This window comes from Uranotaenia lowii, chromosome 2 (genome assembly GCF_029784155.1).
Source record: "Uranotaenia lowii strain MFRU-FL chromosome 2, ASM2978415v1, whole genome shotgun sequence".
NCBI lineage: Eukaryota > Metazoa > Arthropoda > Insecta > Diptera > Culicidae > Uranotaenia > Uranotaenia lowii.
Window position 1 is genome coordinate 114,850,522 of NC_073692.1, and position 12,486 is coordinate 114,863,007.

At 35.8% G+C, this 12,486-nt stretch overlaps 1 protein-coding gene across 1 annotated transcript; it reads right to left on the minus strand.

Moving 5' to 3' along the window:
• Positions 1-2,152: 2,152 nt before the first annotated feature.
• On the minus strand, positions 2,153-11,808 carry LOC129745841 (beta-galactosidase-like). Its single transcript, XM_055739200.1, has 6 exons — positions 11,649-11,808; positions 11,271-11,585; positions 3,265-3,957; positions 2,929-3,204; positions 2,739-2,870; positions 2,153-2,670 (listed from the first exon to the last, which is right to left on the minus strand). The coding sequence occupies exons 1-6, from the start codon at positions 11,721-11,723 to the stop codon at positions 2,230-2,232; spliced, it is 1,932 nt and encodes a 643-aa protein (XP_055595175.1). The 5' UTR covers positions 11,724-11,808; the 3' UTR covers positions 2,153-2,229.
• Positions 11,809-12,486: the final 678 nt, after the last annotated feature.

A 12,486-nucleotide genomic window follows, 5' to 3' on the forward strand; every position in this document is an offset into this window, starting at 1 on the left:
TTCGTAAACGATTTTTCAATGAAGAGAATTTGACGGCAGCGAAGGCTGAGCAGATAGTGGTTAATCAGGAATAAGCCGAGGACCGAGCGAAACATATGAATAATCGTTTAGAAAACCGTGTTGGTTTGGTTGCTAGATTGGGCCGCAAAGTGTCTAGATCTCCTCCTAGATCAAAATATAGATCTCGAAGTGATAGTTATAGCCGGGACCGTAGATCTTTTCGTGATCGGAGTGATAGTAGACAAGATTACAGGAAAAATAGTAAACCTCGATACGTGTGTTCTTTTTGTAACAAGTCAGGTCATACCCGGAAATTTTGTTTTCGTCTCAAGCGTAGAAGCCCACAAAAGCGGCAATCGGTCGTAAATTTCGTAGACTCTCCAAAAGAATCAAGCTCTTCCGGTCTTTTCAAACGTTTAAAGAAGGATTTAGATGACAGTGAGGATGATATTTCTTGTATGATGATATCATCAACAAATCGAATTAATGAACCGTGTTACACTGCAGTAATGATAGAGAATCAAAGATTGAAAATGGAGATTGACAGTGGATCCGCGGAAAGCGTTATTTCCGAGAAATTATATAAAAATTTGTTTGGAAATCTGAATCTTAAAGAATGCAACAAACGGTTGGTAGTGATCGACGGAAAAAAGCTTAAAATTCTGGGAAAGATTCAGGTTTAGGTTCAGCTGAATGGAATACAGAAGCCACTTTTTATAGTGGTCCTCTTTTGTGAAAATGATTTCATTCCACTCATGGGCAGAACATGGTTGGACCTTTTTCTACGCAGGTTGGAAAAATGCTTTTAGGGGATTTCCTGTTGGACATACTAATGCAATTAAAGAGGAATTAACTGTAGCAGAAATAAGAAGTAAGTTTCCAGCTGTTTTCGATAAAAAAATTTCTAAACCTATTCAGGGTTTTGTTGGTGATTTGGTCCTCTAAGATAATAATTCAATTTTAAAGAAAGCTTACGATGTTCCACTGCGATTGAGGCAAAAAGTGGTAGATTATCTATGTAGATGAATTAGAAAGAGATGGTGTTATTGAGCCAATAGAAGCTAGTGAATGGGTATCACCGGTAGTAGTAGTTATCAAAAAAAATCAAGGAAAACGCCTAGTTATTGATTGCAAGGTTTCAATTAATAAGGTAATTATTCCGAACACATACTCGCTACCTTTACCCCAAGATCTTTTCGCAACACTTTCTGGATCAAAGGTTTTTTGTTCTTTGGACCTCGCAGGAGCTTACACTCAATTGCTGCTTTCGAAAAGGTCAAAGAAAATAATGGTAATAAACACTATGAAAGGTCTTTATGTATACAAAAGAATGCCACAAGGAGCGTCGTCTAGTGCAGCGATTTTTCAAAAAGTAATTGACCAAGTGTTAAGGGGTTTGAAAAATGTGGTATGTTATCTGGATGACATTTTGGTTTCAGGAAAAAAATTTGAAGAATTCACGAAAAACCTTTTTCTTGTTTTAGAAAGATTAGCCAAAGCTAATATAAAAGTGATTTGAAAGAAACGTAAATTTTTTGTCAACAGTTTACCTTTCCTTGGGTATATTCTGACCGATAGAGATCTTCTTCCATGTTCTGATGAGATTAAAACCATTAGAGAGGAAAAAGCTCCGAAAAATGTTACGGAACTTAAAGCTTTTCTTGGTTTAGTTTCTTATTGCTCTAAGTTCATTCCAAATCTTTATATGAAATCGACCAACTTAATTAAAAAATACAAATTTAATTTAGAAAATACTTTGGCACAAGATAGGCTGTAGGAGTTCTAAGTTAACCTTGCGGCCGTGTCTTATAAACAACCTCTAATAAGGTATAAGATTTTGGGGTACAAGTTCTCTTGAAAGAGGTTAACTTTGGTCAATATCCAAACCAGTAGTGAGGGAGTTTCATTCGGATTGATGGGGAAAGTTCTCAAGCTAAGGTATTTTCGGGGTTCAGTGAGCGGTCAAAAGTCAGCCGCCAGTCAACACGCGGCAGTCAGACAAGCAGAGTGAGGGTCCCATGTACCCATGAGTATACCCATGTATCGCGGTGCGGTGCGGTGCGGTCTTGATGACGACCATTCTGCACACTGGTGAAGTGCACTTATTTTTTATCAAAAAAATTAGCAATAAAATAGGAAGTAAGCATTATTACATTTTACATATATAGTTTTTTTAATTGGCTCGACAAAATTAAAGTTTAAATATTAAAATTTAAATTTAATATCAATCTAAGCTTCGTCTAAAATAGCAGCATCAGAAAATCGGATCATACCGTCTGTGGGTGCTTTCTGTAGTTCTACCAATAATATTTCATTGTCACCCTTATGGAGCAACTCTTTTGGTAGGTACAGCGTAACCTGGGGACCAACCACAGGCCAGTAGCGACCCAAATTGAATCCATTAACCAGGATAAAACCTTTGCCCCATCCGCTCATATCGATGTAGGTGTCATAGATGTTATCTGTAGCGATCGTCAACGTTCCTTTGAAGATAACTGGTCCATGAATAGCCATTCCACGATTGTTGACACCTTGTCCACCGCTAACTGTTTCAGTGAGTCGCTTCAACTGATCATAACTTTCGAACGGGTAACCAGTTATGGTCCAATCAGACAGCTCCTGAACGTATGGCTCATCATATATTTGAATGGTTACGTTGCCAAGAATGCCCTTGAAATAAACGATAAAAGTGTTAACGTATAGTTTGTCCTAATAGGTTAAATATATTTGCCATATACTTTGTAATCATCCAAAATATTGAAGTTTATTCGGCCTTGATTTTCAACCAAAATTGATAGTTTGCTGCCCCATCCGGCGGAAATGGGAAGACTGTTGATGGCGTTTTCTCTTGCTAGAGTTCCTATGTAGAACTGGAAAGAATGTTGTTAACAGAGGCATACAAACAAGGTTGTAACTTATGACACCCACTTGATCTACATAGATTTGAGCCCGATCTCGTAGACCGTTGATTGTCAGTTGGCTAGGATCGCGCGTAAATGCTGGCAAAGTGGTCTCATACAATACGAATCCTGAATTTTGTCCAAGTTCCTCAAATGTCAACAGACGACTGGACTGTTTTTGATCAGATCCTAATTCAGCTCTAGAGCAACTAGACAGAATATTATCAACACTTGTCAGAACCAAGGGATCATTTGTCATTTTTGGAGCTTTATCAGGCACCTCCATTGCTGGAAGAGGAATATACTAAAAAAACAAAAGCAGCTGATTACCGTGATAGGGGAACAAACTTGTACATCTTCTTACTTCACCAATAATATCTCTGAAAACCGTATACTTCATGGAAGGATCTCCAGCTTCATCCATTGGTGCATCATAATCATATGAAGTGATGTCGGCCATATATTTACCTAGACCCCAGTCATTAGCTCCAGCCCAAAATCCAAAATTGGTGCCACCAAAGTACATGTAAAAGTCAACATTCCAACCATCGCGGAGCATCTTACGTAAGGTGTTGGCTAGCGGTCCAGCAGGTCGTCGTTGGTTGGGCTCTTGCCAGTGAGTTAACCAACCAGTGTAGAACTCCGTGTTGACGAGAGGTCCATTGGGCTGAACAGAGCGCAGCTTAGACGCATGTGTGTCGACTTCTTCATCTGTCATCAAACCGAAATCAGTAGTCACGAAAACGCCTTCAATTTGTCCACACTCAAGTTCGTTATCATATGGTCTATCAACGGTGAAGAGGATTGCATCGCCTTCGGTATACTTCTCAGTTTCGGCTTTGAGATAGTTTAGATACGTTTTGTCGCATTTTCCGAAAGCACCATACTCATTTTCAATTTGTACCATGATGATGGGACCACCTTTTCCGTACATGTAGGGTTTAAGCTGGGACAATAGCTGCTCGTACCAAATACCAACCTCGCGCGTAAAGTTCGTATCACTTGTGCGTACTTGGATGCCTGGATATTTGGTGAACAGCCAATATGGTAGTCCTCCCTTGAATGAAACATAAATTGTTTGTTTATTTTAATTGAATCTACTTCTTTTTTGAAACATCACAAATACACTCAGTGTCCAAACCAAAAAATTTATTAAAATTCAAATCTGAATTTTGAATCTATCTAGATATCGAATATGAATCCTGAATCTGAATCTAAGGTCATTTTTTCGGCTTTCAGTCTATTCAAATAGCAAAAACGACTATTTCTCTAACGTTCCAACGTTTCAATCCATATAGGATCGTCATCAGGGATTAAAATGTGTCGTATTTCTTGTCAGGTTTGATTCGGCTGATCGGGTAAAGCTCTCATTTGTGTTGTGTAAAAATCCGTACTTCCTCCTATTTTCTGGATTAAATTTCCGCAGTATCGATTTTCCACAGTCACTACTTTTCACTTTTTGTTTTGCCGATGACATAGTAAAACCGATGCGATGCGAAGCGGCAAATGCAATTCAATGCGGTGGACCACATTTGATGAATGTGAATCCCTTCAACCTGACATACTCAACACGGCGAAGCAGATGTCCATTTGTTTCGCCGCTCGAGTTCGCATAGGCTGCGCCCGTAGTCCGTAAATTCGCATCGCATCGCTCTCACTATGTCATCGGCCTTTCGCTCTTTTCAACATCTGTAAATTTTCTCCTCACTTTCCTATCAATCTTTATCAAATTTCAATTCTGATATTCTTTCTCCAAGAACATAATATGTTCTCACCGATATTTCGAAAATAAATCTACAAAGAAAATCACTTAACGATGGTCCACTTATCTGTAGGAAAAAAGATGAGGATGAATAAATATCTGAATAAAACAGACAAATATTGGCACCCCTATTTGATAATAATTAAGCAAATTGATCAACCTTTCTCTTGACAGGACCCGCCACACACAGGGCTAGATGCATCTAATAAGCGATCAAAGTTATTTGCGGACAAACGGTAAACGGTAGACATTTAATGTCTTCTCAACATTTTTATAGTTTTTGATGATCTATCAAATTCTTGAAAGAAAAAAGTGATTTTTGCACCTGGAAGAAAGATAAAAAAAATATATTTCTTGAAATAATTAATTTAGAGACTTGGTGTCTTCACAAAAGTTGTAGATCTTATTATTTTTAAGGAACAAGATCGCATGAAAATCAAAAAAAATACGAGCCCTTAAAAAGGAGCATTTTAACAAGTGATTTTGAGTTTTTATTTAATATCTTTTTTAGTATACGATTTACAAACTTGGTATATTTGAGAAAGTTGTTCAAAAGGTTAAAACACACAATTTTCTGGAACTTTTTAAATACATATTTCAACTAAGAAAGGAGATATACTACAAAATATCTAAAATAATGCCTTTTTTCAGTGAATTATAACCTTAAGAGTTCGGACGAGTTCGTATAATTTTTGGAGTTGGTTTTGTTGGTCAAGTTATTGGCTTTCCATTGATATACAAATTTAACATTAGTTTTGATAAGATTTTTCACAAACTAGCAATCAAAAATGAGCTTATTCCTCTAAAAACAGGAAAAATTGAGGGTTTTTTTCCTCGAATTTTGAGTGTTTCTTGAGGAAAAAGCGCATTATTGATTGCTAGTTTGTGAAAAATCATATCAAAACTAATGTTAAATTTACAACCGTGCATCGAGCCAAAAAACGAGCCGGACTATCGACTTATAAGAAGGTAGTGACTTCAAATCGCGATGATAAACAAAATACGACGGCCAAAGCGCGATCCCGGAGGCTGTACACGACGATGCTAACGAAGTTTGACTGCGTGGTAATGGACGACGGAACCTACGTCAAAGCCGACTACAAGCAGCTTCCGGGACAGGAGTTTTATACGGCAAAAGGAAGGGGAAAGGTAGCAGATATTTTCAAGCACATGAAATTGTCAAAGTTCGCGAAGAAATATCTGGTTTGGCTAGCCATCTGTACCTGTGGCTTGAAAAGCAGCATTTTCATAGCTTCCGGGACTGTCAACCAAAAAATTTACGTGAAAGAGTGTTTGAATAAACGTCTGCTGCCTTTCCTGAAGCAACACGGTTGTTCCGTACTGTTTTGGCCGGATTTGGCATCTTGCCATTACGGTAAAAAGGCCATGGAGTGGTACGCCGCCAACAACGTGCAGGTGGTTCCCAAGGACAAGAACCCTCCCAACACGCCATAGCTCCGCCCAATTGAGAAATACTGGGCTATTGTCAAGCGGAACCTAAAGAAGACCAAAAAAACTGCTAATAGGACGAGCAGCAGTTCAAGGGAAACTGGCTTTCTGCGGCGAAGAAGGTGGACAAGGTGGCTGTACAAAATCCGATGGCAGTGGTTTAGCGTAAGGCCCGGCAATTCGGATTTGGAAAAGCGAAAGCCTAACTAAATATTTTTCCTGAATTTTATACTATAATTAAACTTGAAAAAGAAATTAAATTTGATTTTTTAAATAAACAATTTCACCGATTTACACGCGTTTTCTCTTGAGGGGCCGTTCAGATACCACGTGGACAGAAAAATGAGATTTTTGACACCCCCCTCCCCCTCCGTGGACAAGCGTGGACATTTGGCAAACTCCTACCCCCTCCCCGGATGTCCACGTGGACAGATTTGAATTTATTTTTTTTCAAAAACTCATTTGACAGTTAGAAAACACAACTTTTTGACTATTTGTTATTGGAATGGCTGACTTAAAAAAAAATAGCTTTACCTGATATAAAATTATTTTAAAATTTTTAAATTTCTTAAAAATCATATTTATTATTTGCTTTCAAGTGGCTTTTGATTGTTTAAACTTTAATGGAAGGCTTTGTAATTCTATGATTCAAACAGTAAGTATGTCCACGTGGACATGACCCAAACCCCTACCCCCCTCTCTGTGGACAAGCGTGGACATTTCCATACCCCCCCCCCCCCCTAAGTTGTCCTCGTGGTATGTGAACGGCCCCTGACCAAGTTTTGACCGTATCACCCTTTAGGAACAATAGCTTAGAAATGATAATAATAAAAAAAAAGTTTAATTAAAAATGTTAGGTTTCGAAAAATGAAATATCTGGTCACACTGGTACGCCTGGTTGACAGAAATCAACGGCAGAGTAAAAGGGAATGCAAAAGAAAAATTAACGGCAGAGAAAGAGGGAAAGAAAGAGAGAAAGGATATTTAACGGCCGATGTAAAAAAGAAAGGAGAAAATAAATCAGATTGTACAAGGTTGTTGACAACAGAAGTTGTGTTTTCTTTTGTTCCGAAACGTTTGCGGGAGTTTTGTGCTAAAAAGTTTAGTTCGTGACGTGTGTACGATTGGAAGATGGAGTGGAAAATTCACGACAATGGCGTAAGCATCGGTGGCGGACCAAATGCTCCCAAAACGTAAGTAGAAACACAGAGAACAGACGTACAAGCTCGATCAAAAAATCTTTAAAAAAGTGTGTAAAATTTCAAATGCTGACACCCAAAAAATACGTTGAAAATTGACTTAAAACAGTGCCATCTGTTGCGCCGTTCAAAAGTTACAAATCAAATATTCACAGTTCTCTTTGATGTATTTGGAGACATCTGGTGACTAAGCTAAAAAGGAAAAATTGGTTAAAATGTTCGTTGGAAATTTTACACAAGTTTCGTGAAATAGCTTGTACGTCTGTTCTCTGTGGTAGAAATCTAGTGAAAATGCGAAAAAGAATAAGATAAAAGAAGTTGCCCAATAATGTTTTTTCATTGAAAATTGAAACTGACGAGTGTTAAAGTATGTGCTGAAAAACCAAGATGGCGATTCAACTGTAAAATGTTTTAAATAAACGGAATGAAATTGTAAAGAAATTTTTATAAGATTGGATATCGATCGGTCCTTTGAAAGGATAAGAATGTGTTGAATATGTTGATTTCGACTAAGTTTTGATTAATGATTTCTAATTTTATTTCATTAATTACGCTGAACAAATTCAAGATGGCGGTTTCCTGTTTAAAAGGTAAAATGAATTCAATCAAATGAAAATGAATGGTGGAAATGGAAATATTTTTTATAAAACTAAATAAATTGCAAAACATTGGGGTTTGAAGTGTTGTGTTATTTTTTAACATGGATTTTACTTTGCACTGGTTATTTGCAAATTGACTTTTGTTGCGAGAACATGAAGGTGAATAAAACAAAATCAATGGAAACAATTAGATTTTCTTTTTCGATTTCTTGTTGCGAGAACAGTGAGACGGATCAAGAAATCCTATGAAAATTTTATATTTTCAATTTGATTAATAAAACTTTTGTTTTTTGTTTCCGGGAATTGAATTGGAATAATATAAAATAATCAAAACCCCAGTACGGGTTTGAATCTTTCTATTGTTAGTTGAAGATAAGCTGTATCGTCTTTTTTTTTGGATGATTGGATCATTAGATAAAGATAATATGTATGATCCAACTCGCTTGGAGTGAGTAGAAAAAAGCAAAAAAACATTGAATGGCTACTCAGTATTCTACTTAACGACCCGTTCCCTGTATCGTAATGTGCGTCCAAACTATTCCACTTCATGAAAAAATAATAAGCCTTATCTTACATTAATAATCCAAAACTATAGAAGTAATCTTTTGTGTGTCTCGGGAAGAAGATTATGGGAATAGTCATTGTATAATACTGATTTATGCGGGTGCTCACTGGTTAGCTGGGACTCAAACGCACTACAGATAAAGCGTTTGTTTAAGAAAAAAAAATCTCTTGGTTATTAAATTTTATTCATTGGTTCGTTTCTTGGCTAGAAATGGTCGTGAGTCATTATTTTTAAGTGATTTAATTTTATTATCGTCAGAGAAACAACCGAATACATGAAAACCTGAATTTTTAGTTTATTTTCATTTCTGAGTGTATATGTGCGTCATGTGCGAAAATATTTCTGCTTGTAAAACATTTGCACAGGAGTCTCAATGGGTGCAATTTCCGCAATAACCGAGATATTAGTTTGATAAAACAAACGCTTTGTGATTAGTGCGTTTAAGCCCCAACTAAACGGGAATGAGCATGTGCTAGATTCTTCAGTTGCAAAATTCCTCTCAACTTGACTGCATGGAGATTCCATTCTTACGATAATAATCAAAAATCATTTAAAAATAATAACTCACAATCATTTCTCGTCGAGAATTGATTCAATGCATAAAATTTAATAACTGAGAATTTTGTTTACCTATACCAACTCGCATAGTCAAATACTATATGCTGAATCTTCAGCATTATTCGGTTCTGATTACATTAATAGTAACGTTTCACATAACGCTTTGTCTTTGGTGCGTTTGAGTCCCAGCTTTACAGGATACGAGCAGTTGCTAAATTTTCAGTAACGAGACAGTCTTCAACTTGACTGATGCATTTTGATTCTATCTTTTGGAAAAATATAATTTGATCATGTAAAAAGGATGGAATCAAAAGCAGCAAATTGTTTTCAATAAGAAAAGCTTCCCTACACCATTAGGGTGGCCCAAAATTGTATTATGTCTGGGATGTTGGGGGCTCAAGCTTCAAATGATAGCTTAGGGTGTAAGAAACAATATTTTATATGGCGGCGACTCAGAAAAATGATGTTTAGAGGTCGCACTGGTTCGATTTTTGAAAAAAGGCCATTTTTTCGAAATTTTGTCCTAATAACATTTTCAGATCTTGAAAAAGTATCAAACATGTGTCTCTTATATTTTTTAAATTTTCTTTATAATGTAAGTTTTAAACTAAAAATTTATTGGGACTATTTTGGACTCTCAATTTGTATGTTTGATTTTTTTAATTACGCAATACTGTGAATTTTTGTAAAAAAAATAATTAAAATTAACAAAAAAGTGTACTTTGGATTAAGATTTTTAATCAATATTGAATTTAAAAGATGCGCAATGTTAAAATGTGCAACTTTGCAGAAGAAAGTGTACAGCTATGACTTGTCGTTTCAAAGTAATTCAAGTTTCACTGTGGAAAAAAGTCACAATTTTCAAATTTTTGCTAAGAATTGTTCTATATTATGATGTTGATGAGTTTCGAGCAATCAAAGAACCAAATAAACTCCTGATATCAAATTTTTTCATCCTTTTATCGATTCTTAAATCACCAGAAAGAACCATTCCAAGTTTCTAGATTTTTTATTGATTGAAGGTCGTGTTACCCATACTTGGGTGACGGTTTAGTGAATGTGTTATGGCTACAACCACTAAAAAAAATTAAAATAAAAATCTAGAAACTAGTCATGGTTGCTGATTGAAGGATCGATAAAAGGATGAAAAAGTTTGATATCAGAAGTTTATTTGGTTCTTAGATTGCTCGAAACTCAACAACATCATAATATAGAACAATTCTTAGCAAAAATTTGAAAATTGTGACTTTTTTCCACAGTGAAACTTGAATTACTTTGAAACGACAAGTCATAGCTATACACTTTCTTCTGCAAAGTTACACATTTTAACGTCGCGCATCTTTTAAATTCAATATTGATTAAAAATCTTAATCCAAAGTACACTTTTTTGTTAATTTTAATTATTTTTTTTACCAAAATCCACAGTATTGTGTAATTAAAAAAATCATACATACAAATTGAGAGTTCAAAATAGTCCCAATAAATTTTTAGTTTAAAACCTACATTATAAAGAAAATTTAAAAAATATTAAAGACACATGTTTGATACTTTTTCAAGATCTGAAAATGTTATTAGGACAAAATTTCGAAAAAAATGGCCTTTTTTTCAAAAATCGAACCAGTGCGACCTCTAAACATCATTTTTCTGAGTCGCCGCCATATAAAATATTGTTTCTTACACCCTAAGCTATCATTTGAAGCTTGAGCCCCCAACATCCCAGACATAGTACAATTTTGGGCCACCCTACTACACCATGCTTTGGTCAGTTATGCATATAGACCAACGAACTTTATAACGAAATAAAATTCTACCCGCTCGTTTTTACCATCTTTCATTTCTTTTAACTTTCTATATAAAAAATTCAAATTTTTAAGATGTTCCTACTAAAAAGGAAAACAGTTTTCACCGATAAGGCCAATAAATTAAGAATCTGAAATCTAAATCTATAATCGGAGTTCTCTGACTCTGAATTCTGATTATCAAATTGAATTATATATCCAAATTCTGAATCTGAATTCTAAATCTGATTATGGAATCTGAATCCTTATTCTGAATCTGAACTCTAAATTCTTTATTCTGATTTCTGGATCTGAATTCTTAATTCTAAATTCTGAAACTGAATTCTGAATTATGAATCAGAACTATGAATGTGAACTTGTTCCTTTAACTTTTATTTTCGGTTTATGGAGTTGATTTATTCCTAGTTCTAATTTTTTGTGACAAGCGGATCCTACTTACGTTATCGATCTCAGCGCAGATGTATGGTCCGGGTCGTAGGATGACATACAGATCCTCCTCGATGGCGGCTTCAATGACGTCCTTGATGCTGGCAATTCCGTCCCAGTTGTATACATTTTCTTTCGGATTATGTAATGACCATTGGACGTACAGATCGACCGCATTCAAACCACCCGCACGCATCGTCCTCAGCTTAGTTCGCCAAGTTTGTGGCAAAGCGCGAAAGTAGTGGAAAGATCCAGCCACGTACCGAAAATCTTTCCCATCCATAACGAATGTGTTCCGGTCATAGTCGATGCTAAAAGATCGAACCTCCTGAAAGAAAAAGTGAATGTGAGTCAGCGAAGTTGTCTCCAAATTTCTTTGTGTCGAATATACTTTTTGTGGATCGTTTGCACTAGACTCGTTTAATAGCAACGTGACTATTACCAATGATAACCACAAACGAATCATTTCGATAGATTCCCGAGTAATCAAGTATCTTCTTCGAGGTATGACTGCGCACTGCAGCACGCTTTTCTTAAATGGTGTGAACGGCCCCGATTATAGCGTATATTTATTGCCGAGTTGTTGAAAGGTGAGGGATTTCAAGTTGATCGATTGCTATCGTTCAAATTAAAATGGAGACAATGTGGATGAGTTTTGATTCTGGCATATGTAATCAAACGCTAAGGTAGTTTAGTCTATGTTGCACATAATACTTATTATACTTTAATCAAAAGTTAAAATTTTATGTTGCTGCAAAACATCTGGTGCAATTAAAATTTGTAATAATTATGTATGTTAGAGAACATTAATTAATTAATAATGTTAGAGAACACGCATTTATCATAAGATGCGGGTCTCTAATTCATGGCAAAACGACCTTATAGCATGGACGCTGGAATTCGAGCGTTGGGTTACGACATGGCGCAGTCGGTAGCGCTCGATATGCTGGTAAGTGTAGGTAAGTGTATAAGCTAAGGAATTAGAAATGAATAGAAAAGCAAGTAGAAGAAAAAAGAATCAAGAGAATTGCTAAATAAATAAAATGGCTGATGGGAAAATTTATGCACGGTAAAAAAAAAGAACGATGATCAAACAAAATAATTAAAATGAGTAAAAAAAATGAAGAGCGAGAACAAAGGAAATGTTCGGTTGAAAAGAAAAAGAAAAGAAAAAAGCAATAAAAAAAAATAAATGAGTTGCTATAATAAAGCCAAAAACATTCATATCG